General features: G+C 42.1%; 1 protein-coding gene across 2 annotated transcripts in view; it reads right to left on the bottom strand.

Annotated features, from left to right (window-relative positions):
- The window catches only part of Spag6 (sperm associated antigen 6), a 53,796-nt gene extending 37,925 nt beyond the window's left edge, over positions 1 to 15,871 (bottom strand). The window contains exons 1-3 of one of the 2 annotated variants that reach the window (XM_057787852.1): positions 15,722 to 15,866; positions 15,524 to 15,619; positions 1,323 to 1,489 (exon numbers count right to left, since the gene is read on the bottom strand). In XM_057787852.1, coding sequence (XP_057643835.1) covers positions 1,323 to 1,489; positions 15,524 to 15,619; positions 15,722 to 15,746 — 288 coding nt within the window. In that variant the 5' untranslated portion in view covers positions 15,747 to 15,866. Of the gene's footprint in view, positions 1 to 1,322; positions 1,490 to 15,523; positions 15,620 to 15,721 lie in introns of both variants that reach the window. The other variant, XM_057787853.1, reaches the window with a different exon arrangement.
- Positions 15,872 to 16,797: the final 926 nt, after the last annotated feature.

Below are 16,797 nucleotides of genomic sequence, written 5' to 3' on the forward strand. Positions count from 1 at the left end.
TCTTTACTCATTTATCTGTTGATGACTTGCCCTGCTTTCCCCTGCAGACTGCTGTGAGTCACACGGTTCCGAACACTTGTGTATGAGTTGTGAACATTGCTTTTAGTTCTCCCAGATCCATAGCTGGAAGAACTGCTCATTCGTATCCTGAAACCCTGAACTCACTGCATGCCTGCTGAATTACTCTTCACAGTAGTCATGCCATTCCACACTCCTCCCAGCGACCGCTGCGGGCTCCTACTTCTCCACATCATCACCACACTTCGAATGTTTCTAGAAAATATTTGTTCTGCTCCTCCTGGTAAGTGTGCAGCGATACCACACCATGCCTTCAGCTTATATCTCCTGCCAAGTTTCTCTTGCATTTGTTTACCATTTGGAGATGTTCTTTGGGGGAAGTATCAGTTCCTTTGCCCATTCTTCAGGTCTTATTTATGTTTTGTTCTATAAGTAGGATCTAGTCTTAAGGACATCAAAGTAAGGTGCAAGCTGCGTTATGATAAGCTAAGAGTGGAGTGAGTAGTCAAAATTCTATTTACAGATACCAAACAGGCAGAGAAAACCAAATAACACCAAAGTGTGTGTGTGTGTGTGTGTGTGTGTGTGTGTATGTGTGTGTAGACCAGAGGTCAGCTTTGGGGGTCATCCTTAGGAGTCTTCTGTTCCTTTGAGTCAGGTACCTCTTCGGCCTAGGTCATCAGTTATGCTGGACTGGCTGGCCAGTGAACTCCAGAGGTCCTTAAACTCTTGCCTTTCATCCCCAGGGCTGGGATTAGAAGCATGTGCCACGGTGCCTGCCATTTTTACATGGAGTCTGGAGACTGAACACAGGTACTGATTTTAGTGGGGCAAGCAGTTTATGGCTGAGTTGTCTCTCCAGCCTCCGGTGTTTTAAAGAGTTAGACTGCTTGTTTTCTCAGAAAAATGCTTTATCAAACTTCCCATTTAACACTATCTCTCCCTCAGGGCTGTGTCTCACTTGCCATTCACCTGCACGTAGGGCTGCTGAAAGCAGTCAGTCTCACCAGGCCGCTAGCCTCTCCCCTGAGGCAGATCCTCATGGTGGGAGGTCCAGAGAAGCATTGCGTTGCCTACGTCTAGTCACCTGAACCTTTCCATAATCCTCTTCATAGGAAAGAAAAAACCTACCAGCTCCAAGGCAAAATTCCCTAAAGGTATTCTCACCCACATACAGGAATCTAAGGTTGTATTAACGTCCTAGTGATACTAATGGCTTCAAGTTTACAACTGTGCCAAAGCTCTCAATTTTTTAAATCTAAGGAAAACAAAAACAAAAGTTTTTTTTTTTTTTAAAGTCTTACATTCTGCTCTGCCAATGAGTAGACAAGCTGTGGAAGAATGTCGCCCTTGACGACAGCTTCTGCTAAATCATCGTTGTAGTTGGCCAGCCTCCCCAGGGCCAGGGCAGCAGTCTGCTGAATCGTAGGAACCACATCCAGAAGAAGAGGCCTCAGCAAGGACATTATACCTGAGGTAAAGTATGGAAACCGGAACTCAGCAAAATTTTAATTTGCAAAGCAAAACATGTGATTCAGCATCTATTCAATGAGAAAATGAAGGTTTAAAAATAAAACGAATCAGAAAAAAACAAACAGAAGCGAGCTGCATAGCAGTACATATCTGTAATGCCCTGCTTTCAAAGGCTGAGGCAGAGGCACCATGAGGTCAAAGCTCTCTCTCTCTCCTCTCTCTCTCTCTCTCTCTCTCTCTCTCTCTCTCTCTCTCACACACACACACACACACACACACACACACACACAGAGTATTCACTGAAAACTAACTGGATTCTTATGGAGGCATCTAACTGGCCAAGACACAAAATCATGCTAGCTGCCAAAATTACTAACACAGAGGAAATTGTGGCTCTGGAGCTGGATGGGAACTCACATCTCTTCACAACAGGTAAACACCTATGATGCCATGGGCAGGAATGAGAGAGAAAGGTAGCATGTCTGCGGCAAAGCCCAGCCCCCAACCCCACCACCTTTGCGAACCCTGTCTCTCAAGCATCATTGCAGGTCCTTTGTCCCGTTTGGTCTTTTCTTCAGACTGAAAATGCTTTCAGGCTGTCTCAGACTTGAGAGCCGGGAGAGCCGTTGTTCTGGGGCCAGCACTCGCACTCACGAAAGGCACAAGTGGATCTTTAAACAAATCTTTGTGCTAAGGAAGCAAATGTATCATTAGCTCCCCCATAATATTTGTGCCAGGGTTGAAGATACAGCGGCCATATGGCCATCATCACCACGTAAGTCATTTATGCAGCCCGGAGCTTCACGCAGAAGCTTTGCTCCGCGAACCTTTTCCATGTTAACTCACTTACGTCTATGACAAACCTTAGTGCTAGGCCCTCTCTTTAGGATCAATGAAAAAACTGAAGCTGAGGATGACCAAGTAAAATGTTCACAGTTAGGAACTGATGGAATGAATCCCAAATTCAGACATTCTCTACTGATAGTTAGTGAACAATGTGTATTGAGGACAGAGGAGACCGGGGAAGGAAACCCAGTAATGGATAAATGCATCATGGCTACCTCACAGGACATTCCAACCCTTTACACCAACTTCCTCTTACCCCTAAAGCCGGCCAAGTGCCATGTGCTACTTCCGCCTCAGTGACACTGCTAAGTCTAAAGTCACAAGAAATAATGACAGCATTCAAACTGGGGCAAAGTGCCCCTTGACTTTCTAAATGTTATTCAACATATACATCTATTAAACTTGATATCATTACATCTATTCTTTAAAAATATATCCCGCTGGGGTTCAGCAGCTTAGCAGGTAAAGGTGTCTGCCACCAAGCCTAAATACAAGTTCCATCCCCAGAACCCACATGCAGAGAACCCAGCTGTCCTCTGACCTCCACATGTACCCTGTGGCACACAGACACACAGACACACACACACACACACACACACACACACACACACATCACACAAAACAAGTAAATAAAAACATAATGGGCTGTGTGGTGGTGGTGCACGCCTTTAATCCCAGCACTCGGGAGGCAGAGGCAGGTGAATCCCTGTGAGTTCGAGGCCAGCCTGGTCTACAAGAGCTAGTTCCAGGACAGCTAGAGCTGTTACACAGGGAAACCCTGTCTCAAAAAACCAAAAAGAAAAAATAAAATTTTAATAAAGAATATTCTGGTGATAGACAAACTTGAATATTGCCAAATATTCTTGTCTCATTTTATATTTAGAAACATTTGAAAGAGAAAAAATAGCATCTACAGTAACATGAAATCAGGCCAAAAATAGCACTGCCAAATAGCGCAAGCTAGAAACAGCTATGCTTGTCAAGATGTATTTAATTATGCAGCCTGCGTCTTCTTAGCTTTCCAGTTTCATTTGGTTACTTCTGTTTAAACTGGGCAGATTGGACCATGCTCCCTAAGACCACAGCTGCCTGCATGGGAGAGGCTGCCTGCTCGCATGTGGTTCAGGGCCTGTGTTAACCAAGCCCCATGTTCATGAATGCTGTTGGTACTTTTATCTAGACTTTCTAACGAGACAGTGACAGAAGTCTCACAACAGAAAGTTTAAAGCACAGAGTAAGGAATTGAAATAATTACCAAATGCTGACATGGGTTATTTCTGGAAAGTTTCTGGATATTAAAAAAAGATTTCTTTTTAGCGCATTGTTTGTTTTGTTTTGCTGTGATGCAACACAATGGACAGACACCATTTTCATCGTTTTTAAGTATATGATGAGTATGCTGTGTGCTTACAGTGCTATTGACCATCACCAGCTAAGACCCACTGTCTCCAAAGCAGCTACACCACAAGGGGCTCAGAACCTACAGCATCCCCATCACTGTAAGTGGCGGCTATCTAGTGTGTGTGCTTCGGCCGTTCATTGTGGCTGATGTGCGTTTCCCCAGCCAGGAACGCTGAGCATCTTCTTATGTGTTTATTGGTCATTTCTGTCTTTACTGGAAAGATGTCTACTTAAGTGTTTGACACATCTCTTCACTGGGCTATCAAATATTACTTGACATACTTATAATAAATATGTGACACTTTATTAAACGAGGTCAATAACATAAATGGTGAAGAAGCACACTGAATGCATTCTGGAGACCACAACCATAAAGTTGCTAAAAATAGTGTTTTTAAGAACCACAATGTGGTTTCAAGTTATTCTTTTTCCAGATGGATCTGGTATTTCTTTTTTTCCTTTTCTCTTTTTGATATGTGTGTGAAGGCATACGTATTTCGAAATACGTAATTGAGAAAACAGTTAATAGTTTGTTATTCATATTGGATTGTATTTTAAATTAAACTACAAGAACTCTGAATTGTTAGTGATGTGAAAAATAGCCAGACATGGTGGTACACGTCTTTAATCTCAGCACTAGGGAGGCAGAGGAAGGAGAATCTCTCTGAGTTTGAAACCAGCTTAGTTTCCAGAGCAAGTTGCAATCCAGTCAGGGCAACGTAGTGAGACCCTATCTTTAAAACTAATAAAAAACTCTTAAAATGAATTATCTGGAGTTATAATATTTAATTTAAGTCTTTATTAGTAACGGCTTGTTAGTTATGACTAACCAACTACAAATCTCCCAATTTTGGAAATTTTTAGTTTTTATTTCACTAGTCCACAGAGTCAAAAAATTTTCTTCCTTTTATGTTTTTCTCATTTTTAAATACATCTGGCTCATAAACTATTAAGCCAGGGCTGGAGAGGTAGCTCAAAGGTTAAGAGCATTTGCTGCTCTTCCATAGGACCTGAATTCAGTCCTCAGTGACATTAGGCAGCTCACAACACTCATAACTCCAACTCCAGGGGACTGCATTCTGGGGCTTCCTCAGGCACCTGAACTTAAGTACACATACCAACACACACACACATATACACGCATATACATACACACACATATACACACATATATATACACGCATACATACACACATACACACACATACATACACACATACATACCTACACACATACACACACAAAAAAAATCTTTTTAAAAATGCAAAGCCAATGAATGGCTGATAATTCTTTTTCTTTTGTTCCTTTGCCCCCAGTCGGAGTTAACCTTCTATGTCAGTATTTCTGCCATGTCATAATATTCCTACATTCCTTACTTTAGACAGTTGCACAATACCAAGTTTTAAAACCTCCAAAATTACAGAAAATAGAAAAGTCAGTGTGAAATACTTTGGTTTGAATAACTGTATTCAATAAATCACCTTGAGAAAGGTAACTTTATTAGAGAAGAAAATAAATTTTCAAATGGTGCCCCAGTGTCTGCCTCCTAAAGCACAGCTTCTGCTTTATCTGCACCATCTCCAGGCACGTCTCTACCGAGAGGAGTTCTTACCTCACACAGGCTTGGGGACTTCATAATTCTAATTATAAGTTTGGGGTTGAACATGGTAGGGTACCTCAATGGTGGGACACTCAGTGTGCTGGCTACTTTTATATCAGCTTGACACGAGCTAGGGTTATCTGAAAGGAGGGAATCCAAGTTGAAAGAAATGCCTCCATAAGATCTGGCTGTAGGGCATTTTCCTAATCAGTGATTGATGGGGAGGGCCCAGCCAGTTATGGGTATGCTATTCCTGGGCTGGTGGTCCTGGGTTCTGTAAGAGGGCAAGCTGGGCAGACTGCAGGGAGCAAGTCAGTAGGCAGCACACCTCTGTGGTCTCTGCATCAGCTCCTGGGTCCAGGTTCCTGCCCTGAGAGCCAGTCCTGGCTTCTTTCAGTGAGTGACTGCAAAGTACAAGCAGAAGCCAAATAGACCCTGTCCTCCCCAACTTGCTTTTTGGTCATGGTGTTGCATATATATGTGTAGTTTTTAGTGGGGCGGTGGTGGCACACACCTTTAATCCCAGCATTCAAGGGGCAGAGGCAAGCAGATTTCTGTGAGTTCAAGGGCAGCCTGATCCACTATTTCTTTTTTGAGATAGAGTCTCTTTAGGTAGCCTAGCTGTCCAAGAACTTGATTTGTAAACCAGGCTGGCCTTGAACTCACAGAGATAAACTCAGAGGCTTCCGGAATGCAGGAATGAAAGATGTATTCCCCAACACCCAACTTACTTCTTGTTTAAGTATTGCCACATGTGAAGCTATGTCATAATAATATTTAAAAGTATCACTGTAATAAAAAGTTAATATTATTCTTAAAAGGTCTGCTAATAGGCCTTTGGTCTACTTCAGTCACAGTAAGTCTTTTAGCCAGGCAAGGTGGGGCCCACAAATAGAACCAGCTATTAAAGGGCTAAGAATTGTCTCCTTTGAGCATAGAACTTGGAGCCAGCTTGGGCAGCACAGGGAGGTTACGTCTTTTAAAATAAATAAAGGCATGGCATGCGGCTCATGCTCACGTTAGGAGCACTGCTCTGCCTCTGAGCAGAAGTACTGGAGTCTGAAATATCCACGCAGGCTCAAATGTTTGAAAACTTGGTCCCCAGTTGTGATAAAGCTAACTTGGACTGCATGGCAAGACCCTGTCTCTAGAAGAAAGAAAAAATAAAAATAAAAAGGCTAGCAAGATGGTTAAACAAGTAAATGTGCCTACTTGAGGACTTTAAATCTACAGGACCCACATGGTGGAAAGAGAAAACTCCTGAAAGTTGCCCTCTGGTCTCACGTGTGTGCTGCACTCCTCTCTCTCTCTCACTCTCTCTGTCTCTCTCTGTCCCTTTCTTTCTCTCAATACCTTTAAAAAGAGAGAAGAAAGAGCAAAGGGGGCATCCATTGTTGCTCAGGTATCTGTTCCGAGCTTTATTTAACTATCTTAAATTTACTTATTTTGACTGAGGAAAATATAAAATAAATTTTAGTTGTTCATTTTTATTACAGGTGTGTGTGTGTGTGTGTGTGTGTGTGTGTGTGTGTGTGTGTGTAGTCCACGTGTGGACACATGTATGCCACAGCATGTACTTGTAGAGGTCAAAGGACAGCCACGAATGCAGGGTGACTACAGGACAGGAAGGCAACAGGAGGAAAGGAGCTGAGATAAAACAGAAACGAAGTCTGGAAGTTTCCTACGGACTGTTTTGAATACTTGGAACTTTATTCTGGCAATACAGTAGCAACAGGATCAAATGTTAAATCTCTCTGACTACAATGGAGAGAAAGGATGGCAAGCAGAAAAAACAAGGAGGAAGCTATGTGTGGAACTGAAGGCACACAGCGTGGGGAAACTGGAAGCTATGTGCGGAACTGAAGGCACACAGCGTGGGGAAACTGGAAGCTATGTGCGGAACTGAAGGCACACAGCGTGGGGAAACTGGAAGCTGTGTGTGGAACTGAAGGCACACAGCGTGGGGAAACTGGAAGCTGTGTGTGGAACTGAAGGCACACAGCGTGGGGAAACTGGGAGACCTAAGGAGCTGGGAGCTCACTCAGACCCTTGACTCTGGTCCAAAAGTCACCCATCTACTTTTTCCTATTGTAAGCATATTCTAGTATAATACAACTGGTTATTAATCCTTATTCTAATTTTTCAAATTTTACTTTATGTGTATGTGTGTGCCTAGGTATATATGTGTACCATGTTCATGTAAGAGCCCAAGGAGGCCAGAAGGGATCTTCAGATTCCCTGGAATTGGAGGTACAGATGGTTTTGAGCCACCATGCGGGTCCTGAGAACCTAACCCAAGACCTGCTGAGCCATCTCTCTAGCCCCTCTAATAGGTTTGTAATTTTGATTCCTATAAGCTATTATATTTAAGTGGCTATATTTTACTGAAACTATTTCACATCAGTGATTAATATATAACAGGCTCTCATTTCCTTCACTGTTTTTATTTTCTTATAACAATTTGCCCTTTTAATGCTTACTTGTTTTTTTTTACTTTCTACATTACATGTTTATATGTTTTTATCGATTATTTGGGAATTTCACATAATGTAACCAATCACACTCACTTCTCAGTCCTCCCAGATCCACCCACTGTCACCAATGTGATGACCTCCCCCAATAAAAGCAGAATCCAATTTATGTTACCCATGTATTTACTGGAGCTTGGTCAAACTCCCTGTGGCCAGGTCCTTAAAGAAAACTGAGTCCTTCCCCACTTCCCCCCACCAGAAGCCATCAGCTATGGAGAACTATACTTTAGCATCCTTATCACAATTTTTATTTATTATACAAGACTTAAACTAGTTAGGATAGGATAATTATTGAATATATTTGTTCTTATTGTATATACTTTTGCATTAGGCTTAGAGCTTTCTTATTTAAACAAAAGGGGAAGGTGCTGTAAGAAATCCTACAACCAGTAGTTATAAGCGGTGTGGCCTCTTATACTATTTATGCCGATGTAAAGCGTTTGTCAGGCCTCTTTTCCAGCTGTGGGATTCGGTTTCTGTTCTCCGTTCCAGCAGAGGATTCTGATTTGTGAGTCTACCCCTAAATAAATAACCGTGTGTGTGTGTGTGTGTGTGTGTGTGTGTGTGTGTTCCATAATCCAATGTCTATTATTCTCAATTCTGAGCTAGTGTGGAATTTCTTTTAAGTGTTCCTTTTCAACAGAAGATATTACAAATGTATTTTTTATTTAACAAATTCAGTCTTATCATGTATCAAGTGTCTCCCTAAGAAACAAGCAGATAGCAACCCACTAAATCCTCATCTCAAACTTGAGGCAGACACCAGTCACAGCACCGGCCTGTCTCTGTTTCTCCTGTCGCCCGTCACGGTCTACCAGCCGATGACAAGTGGCTCGTGTGTTAGTCTATAGAGGACACCAAAGGGCTCAGTCTGCTTCATTCATATTATTCTGCCATTAGCATTGCTATAATTATCGTCTATGATCACTACATTAAATGAAAGCTCCCCTAATTTTTCTAGTGTATCTATCTCACTCTTGATCAACACCACTACCATCTGTTCATGAGATTTCAAAAGAGAACAGACAAGTGATTTCAGGGTAGAATGCATAGCTCAGTGATGGCATGTGCAGGGCCCTGGACTCAATCCCTAACACCACATTAAAAAATTTATTTCCAACCATGCCTTTAATCCCAGCACTCTAGGAGGAAGAGGCAGGTGAATCTTTGTGAGTTCGAGGCCAGCCTGGTCTACAGAGGGAATTTCAGGACAGCCAGGGCTGTTACACGAAAAAATAAAACAAAACAAAAAACCCTGTCTCAAAAAAACAAACAAAAAGCTACTTTCAATTAAATTGTATTATATGGGAGACAAAGTGATTAGAACATGTTTATAATTACATGAGGAAACATTAAATGAGCTTTCCTATAGTTTTCAAATAAGTTTGTAAGTTCCATGTGTTTAAACCTCTTTCCAGCTAAGCTCGCCTTCCTAAGCTCCACTCTGTCTTCAAGCAGCTCACTCAGTCCTCCACAGTGTTAGAGAGGGAGGAGCCAATCCTTCTGCTTTTGTGTGTCCTCCATTTCTATCCGGTGCCAGGTGTATTCAGGCAGGAAGGACTTCTGGGAGTCATCTCCCAGCCCATCTTTGTCTTCTTCTGCCCTGCCCTCCTGTGCATGTCCCCCTTCCAGGGCTCTTAGCCAACCAACTTCTGCAGCATAAACAGGCTCTTCTTCCTGGTGCTATCAACCCCTGCTGGACTACTGTCCACACTAACCTAAAACCACATTCCCAAGAACAGCACTGACCCAATCATTCCTCCTCCTGAAGCCTTGAGATGGCTTTGCCTTTATTTCGGGAGAAACCCCAACTCTGCAAGTAGGCCTTCTTCCTCTCCAGCTTCAACTGACTCCAGTCCTGGCCCCTGCAACCCAAGCTCCAGCCATACCTCAACACTGGCCTTTTCTGCCCGGCACCACTTTTACCTGTGCCTTCTTGTCTTCACACATAATGTTTCCTCTGCATAAAAGCAGTTGCATCTGACTAACTTTCAAAAATTTAACAGAGGTAATACCTACACCAAGATGCATCCCATAATACAGAACCCCTCATACCCAAATCTTGATTTAGGTGTCCTTCAAATAAATAGTAATATTTATTTTATTGTGATAGATATATCACAATAGTAATATGTAGTTATTGTATATTATGTGATATACATAGTAATATATAACTATAATATATATCACATATTATAATCTATATCCATTGGCAAATAAGCCACAGAAGAGCAAAAACTGATCCTTTTAATGTTTTCATGATCAGCGCGCATGTTCAGTGTCCGTCTGATACCTGTAATGCAATAAATGTTCACTAATAGCAAAAGAATCAACTGTGCAAATTAGTGTACAACTTTCTCTTCTTTCAGATAAACTTTAGTTAAAAGCAAAATTTAAAAAAATATATTTTGCTGGTAGTTATTTTCATATTAGGCATACAATGTTAGGTATAGCAATAATGTAATTATATATTCTTAAAACTTAAAGCCGGGCGGTGGTGGCGCACGCCTTTAATCCCAGCACTCGGGAGGCAGAGGCAGGCGGATCTCTGTGAGTTCAAGACCAGCCTGGTCTACAAGAGCTAGTTCCAGGACAGGCTCCAAAACCACAGAGAAACCCTGTCTCGAAAAAACCAAAAAAAAAAAAAAAAAAACTTAAAGGAACTCTTATTGGCCATTTAAACTGTTCCACCCCTTAAAAATCACACCATACTGAAAAGAATCATTCAAATGATTACAGTTCTGTGTAATTTGAAAGTCATGTGGACAACTGAAAATTGATTTTATCTTATCTTCTTTTACTAATGTGTTGTTTCTTATGAAACATATAAGATTATTTAATTTTGGATGATTAAAATACTAGGGAGAAGGCAGAATGTTACGGTAAAAGAGCTATACCAAAAGGACTTGTTTCTACTACATGATTCTTGGTAATATCTGCAGAGAAGATATTTGTGAGGCAGTTCAAACACACACACACACACAATCTTTACAGAATTAATTCCTATTTCACCTACTTTCCCTAAACTATTTAGACAGTTTACTATCTTTGTATGCATGTTAGAGAAAGCTTACTTTAAAGGATGTGTATACTTGGTACACTATATACTTAGCATGTTAGAGGCCCTGGGTTCAATCCGTAGCTCACACAAAATGGTATGTTTAAAATGATAACAATAGCTTTGTATTGGGGAGCTGATTGATAACTGAAATCAGAAATGTAGGCTAGTATTGCGGTTGAGGACTAAATAGTTTTCAGTCAGCAAGAGAAGAGGGTGAATATTTTACAAAATAAAGAGGAACATTTTTTACCAGAAATATCACATAGAGTAGCTAACTTGACATAAAATAACAAGTAATTGTAGGATAAATAACTGTATCTTTTGATAAATTCAACAAGATGGCCAATGTCTTCATTGACAGATATCTGTTTCATTTTAAAATTAGACTTTAGTATTCTAAAAAAAAAAACATTTTCATGTTGTATGCCTGAGTGGTGGTATCCCAGCACTCAGAGCTAGGGCAAGAAGATTATGAGTTCCAGAGCAGCCTAAGATACAAAGTGAGTTCAAGGCCAGCCTGGATAACTTTAACAAGATGCCTGTTGCTATAAAAACATTTCTATGGAAAAACAATGAGTCCACACATTCTTTGGCAATGACTGTCTTGACAGGCATAAAACAGAATGTTTAGAAGAGTGGGCAGAGATTATTCTCTCTAGAGATGCTCACACTTACAATATCAATACTTTAGAAAGAAGGCAAACAAGCCAGGAATTTAACATTGAGGGTTGGAGAGATGACTCGGTGGTTAGGAGCTCCTGTTGCTTACATGCATCCATGATTCCAGTTCCAGATGATCCTCGTGAGTACCAGTTCCACATATGGTGCACATGCATACATAAATGCAGGCAAAACATTCATATACACAAAATTAGATAAATCTTCAAAAATTAACACTGAATGATTGTCATGGCAGGAAGCATAAGGCAGATGGCAAAGCCAGCACTCCTCTTTGTAAACCAGAGTATCCTAGCTTGTATCCTCATAGGCCATCCCATTGGCTCTTAGGCAAAGCCAGCATTCTTTCCAGAATATAGCACAGGTTTCTCCTAGGACCAACACAACTGTTCAGCAGATATCTCAGTTTTTGCTCCACTGAAAAAGAACTTCATACGAAGATGACCTAAGCCAAAATGAAGGGATAAAGTGTTCACCATAGACATAAAATCAATCAACAGATAGCAAATACACCTCTTGTTCCCTTCTGCTTCTCAGTCGGTAAATCACAATGCTCTGTGGAACTGCCCTGATCCAAGCAGATTATCAATCCAATTCTTTGAACCGCTACACTGGTTCTCAGCACCTAGAGGACTCTAGACCTTTCTCTGTATACTTTTACAGAGCTCTGGTTTGATAAGACATTTTTAGAACAAGAGAAGCCTAAAGCTCCAGAGACCAGCTTAAATTTACTATCAGCCCTATCCCTCATACCTCCAGGGATTTATCTTTTAAGGTTTGACAGGGCTAGCTTCATTCAAATTCCCCTGGTGGTTCCCAGGGAGATTCCAAAGGCTGACAAGTTTCATTCTTATTTAATGGCCACTGGTACCTAAAGATGTAAACTGAGAACTTCTTTAAACAGTTTACATCAAAGTTCATAATAATCTTCATCTTTAATATTCCTTTCACATACAATGATTTAAAATTCTTAACAAGACAATTATGCTTTTCTCATTATGCCTATATGGAAAACGTTTCTCCTATAATCCTGGATCTATGCTGTATGTCTAATTAAAGAATATGTTGGAGATGGGAAATAAAATGCACATATGCCAGATACATAGTCCATGTGTCAAAGTCAAAAGTAAAATGCATCCATACCATACATATCAAAGTGAAGGCACTTGCGTGATGAAAGCTTGCCTGTAATATGAGATTCAACCACACTCAAAAGCATGTTTAAATCGATGTTGATTTTTTTCAAGAATATATATTCTTGAAAATATCTATTAATCTTACTGACTTGTAAGGAATAAAAGGCTCCATAATAAAATATGTAGGTTATTTTTAACTAAAGGGATATACATGCAGGGATAATCATGATTTTAAATTACTAAAAAGAATTATCAGATTTAGTAAACTTAAGTATGTTTAAAATGCCCCCCCCAAAAAAAACCCTTAACATGACATTAAGATGATAATCAAAAGTAGATCATTTTGAAAGACTACTATAATCTCTTTTGTATTTATTTCTTCACAAGCCAAAAGCAAGTGTAGAATGCTAGGTCCAAGTCATGTGTCTCTTGTAGATTGGTATTCACGTAGTCATCTACTTTAAATTAAATTCCTCATACATTTGGAGCATAACCCTGGTTACTTGGTAGAAGAAAGCAGGAGGATCACTTGAGACAGAGAGTTCAAGACCAACCTAGACACCAAAGCTGAAACCTTGTCTTAAAAGGAAAAAACAAAACACAATGTATTCTACCTTGTCCTCTTAGGGAAGAGGGAACCTGCCTTCAAAATCCCAAAAGACACTCTATATCTTCAGTGTTATATACATTTAAATATTTCAGAATTAATTTTTTCTAAATGCTTTCTTATTTAAAAAGTATTTTTTGCTTGTGTACATATTGCCCAAGCAGTAAATCCTTGTAAACAGTAAGCATTCATTCAGAGTACTGTGAGTAGGACTGAGAAAAATAAACTGCTTTTAAAATGTAAAACATCCTAATAAATGTAATGTTTGTACATAGAATAAAGAAAATAAATCTACATGACACAATTATAGAACAAACTGAGTTCTACAATGGCAACATTTTTTAAACAAATATTAGTTCCGTGGTTGCCCAGGGATGGGGACAGCAGGAAGCGGTCACGATTGTAAGAGGACAATTGGAGGGCTGGCATGATGGCTCAGTGGGTGAAGGTCCTTGACAAGCCTGACAACCTGGGATCAACCCAGGACCCATGAAGTGGAAGAGAACCCTGACCTCCTAAGCTGTCCTCTGACTACCACCAGGCTCCATGGCATTTGCACACACTAATTCCTCTAGACCTACAAAGGAAAATACAAACGATCTTTGTAATAGTCAAAGTATCCTGACTATCACAGAGGGTCTCAAAGCAAAAGTTCATAGAGTAAAGCAAGAGAAACAAACTGGGAAGCTGTGAATTAGGATCAAGGAATTTCTGTGTCAGCATACATGTGCTGAAGTTCTGAAAAAATGTCACAGAAGGGAGCTAGACAGGAGGACTGCATTATTCCCTGCAACTGCGCTTACATCACAGATATTTAAAGACTTTTTAAAAACATATTTTCTTCACTATAAATGGCTCCCTGTCTCAACCACAAACAGCAAACTCCAGTGAGGAGAGAAAGTATTTGATAAATAGGTGTTTCCTCAAAGAAACCCAGAGCAAACACTGTCTAAATGCTGTGACCATGACGACGTATTCTTAATTTATTTTTAATGATGTGTTCATTTAAACTAGTGTTAAAGATCTCATCTTATAAACTAGGGATTTCTTGAGACCCAGTGAGCAAAATCTAGAATACAGTTCAGTCAGTGGGTCCTGTAGAAAGTTGTCCTCTGGGCAAGGCTGGTGCCCTCTTGAACTCTCAGCAGCTGTGTGGCTACCAGCAGGAACCCTCTCAGCACCTCTCCTCTCTCTCTCTCTCTCTCTCTCTCTCTCTCTCTCTCTCTCTCTCTCTCTCTCTCACACACACACACACACACACACACACGGGGTGGGTAAAGATAAAGACTGCAGAAGGAGGCGTTTATGAAGTCCAAACCCTCTCCAGGACGTCTAAGTAGTTAAGGTCGCTGAGGAAGAAACGGATTTTCAGTGGTGTAGCTGCTGGTGAGCTGTTTGCACTTAATAAAGCTTAGTAAAAACTCACTGGTTCTTCAAGTTCATCTAGGATGGAATTCTTTCTGTGGTTTGTCCTTGGTGCCCCATTAGGGGCGAATAACTGTCTCTTAAGAAAACACACACACACACAGAGACAGAGACAGAGAGACAGAGACAGACAGAGAGAGAGCAGAGGACTAGTTTCGTCAAAAATGAACTCTCCTCTCTCTCCCTCCTCTCTTTCAGACTTCAGACTAAGAGGTGAAAAGGGTTGCTTCGTAGAGTTCACAAAGCCAGGTCCTTACCGACTTCGAATCTCTGAGAAAGATTCAAGCATACTACACTGCTCCTCTTCCACTAGTCAAGAGGAGAGCTGCGAAAGCAGCCTGAAATTTCTCCGCTTCTAGGAAGGGAATGTGATCAAAGAGTGGCAAGAAAGGGCATCGGGATAAATGGGTCTGGTTAGGGTAGATTCCTATCCGGGAAAATGACTTCCAGGCAGTTCACATGGCTGGCCGATTGTAACGAAGATGGAAATGATCCCAGGCCTCCTCCATCCTCTGCTTCACCCACAAGTTCCCTCAGAGAGGAGAGAGTCCGGAGGAACATCGCCTCACTTTTAAGCCCATTCCCAAGCCTCCCAAAAGTTGAGCTGGTAATGAGGCGAGGAAGTGAGGCTGACAGCGGAGCGAAGGCAGGCCTGGACCAGGTGAGGCTGGCGCTGGGTGGTGGGAGGACGAGGATGGATGCAGGATGAGGTGTGGGGCCAGGGTGCCGGGCGTGGTTCAGGCTCACCCGCATTCTGCAGTGTCTCGATGTTCTGAGGTCTGGTCGCCTGCTCTGCCACCATCTGTACGAACCGGGTCCGGGCATTCTGGTACTGCTCGAACACTAGCGAGAGAGGCAAGGTGGAGCAACCGCCCCCCCTCCCCCCACCCCCACCCCCCCACCCCCGGCGCCATCCCGTCGGGGCGCCCGCCCACAGCTCCCTACCTTGCAGCACCTGGCGCTGGCTCATGGCGCCGAGCGTGATGTTCACACTCCGCGACCCCTTGGCCTCCGGCCGACTGCTTCTGTGTACCCAAGCTCCGGGGCAACCGACCGGAACCGGAACGCAGCCGTCCCTTGGCAACGGTAGGGCCCGGGCGTGACGTCACAACCATGATAGAAGGAAGGCAGAGGGAAGCCCTGGTACCCGGGGACTCACGTCGCGTTCCGTCTGGTGTCACTTCCCTGCTGACTGGGTACGGGGCGCAGGCGTCCGCCTAGAGGACGCCGTCGGCACCGAAGCACCGAGAGCCGCAGGGTCCCCGACTGCAGCCCGGACCGGGACCTGGGGAATGGTCTCTCCGGACCCGATGTCGGTTCCGATAGATACGAGTCATCGGATCAATACAACAGTGGCTGCACAACCTCCAGTTACTCTGTGTTCCTCCTCCTGGCTCTCTTACCTACCTGACATTTCTGATTCCCGAATTCCTGGAGGGTCACAGCAACTGTGTGCATACACTAAATTACAATATATTAACAAGCAATAAGGACACCCAGAGAGTCTATGGAAAACAGAGAAGGGGGAAAATGATAAATATCCTATCCTGCGGGTTTTCTAATTACTACCAAGTTTACTGTCTCCTTATTTCAGTATGATTTTTAAAAAGAATTTCTTTTCAATTCTGGCGTCATTTCGCAGCTGAGTGACATTTCCAAAAGAATCTTTACCTGGAAAAACTACCTTACATAACTGAGTTCCTCGGCCTTTCTTTTTACCATCATTAGTTCTAGCTACTCCTTGAGAATTGTGCCCCAAATGTTTCAGTGACAGGTGTCACTTTAAATATTTCTCTCTCTCTGAAACTACCATTTCACCAGGTGTCAAGTGGGCAGCGAGCCACAGCTGCTGCCTAAAGGTAGCAGACCGGAAATCCTTGACGTCTTCACCAGGAGGAAACACACACATCTCTGGTTTTCGCATTTGGAATCTTCCACAGACACTTTTAAAATCTCCTCTGAAGGAGTCTCGGTATCCTGTGGGATTCCCAGCGGGCTGGGAAATGGACTACCTACCTGCG

The sequence above is a fragment of the Chionomys nivalis genome, chromosome 13, assembly GCF_950005125.1.
Source record: "Chionomys nivalis chromosome 13, mChiNiv1.1, whole genome shotgun sequence".
NCBI lineage: Eukaryota > Metazoa > Chordata > Mammalia > Rodentia > Cricetidae > Chionomys > Chionomys nivalis.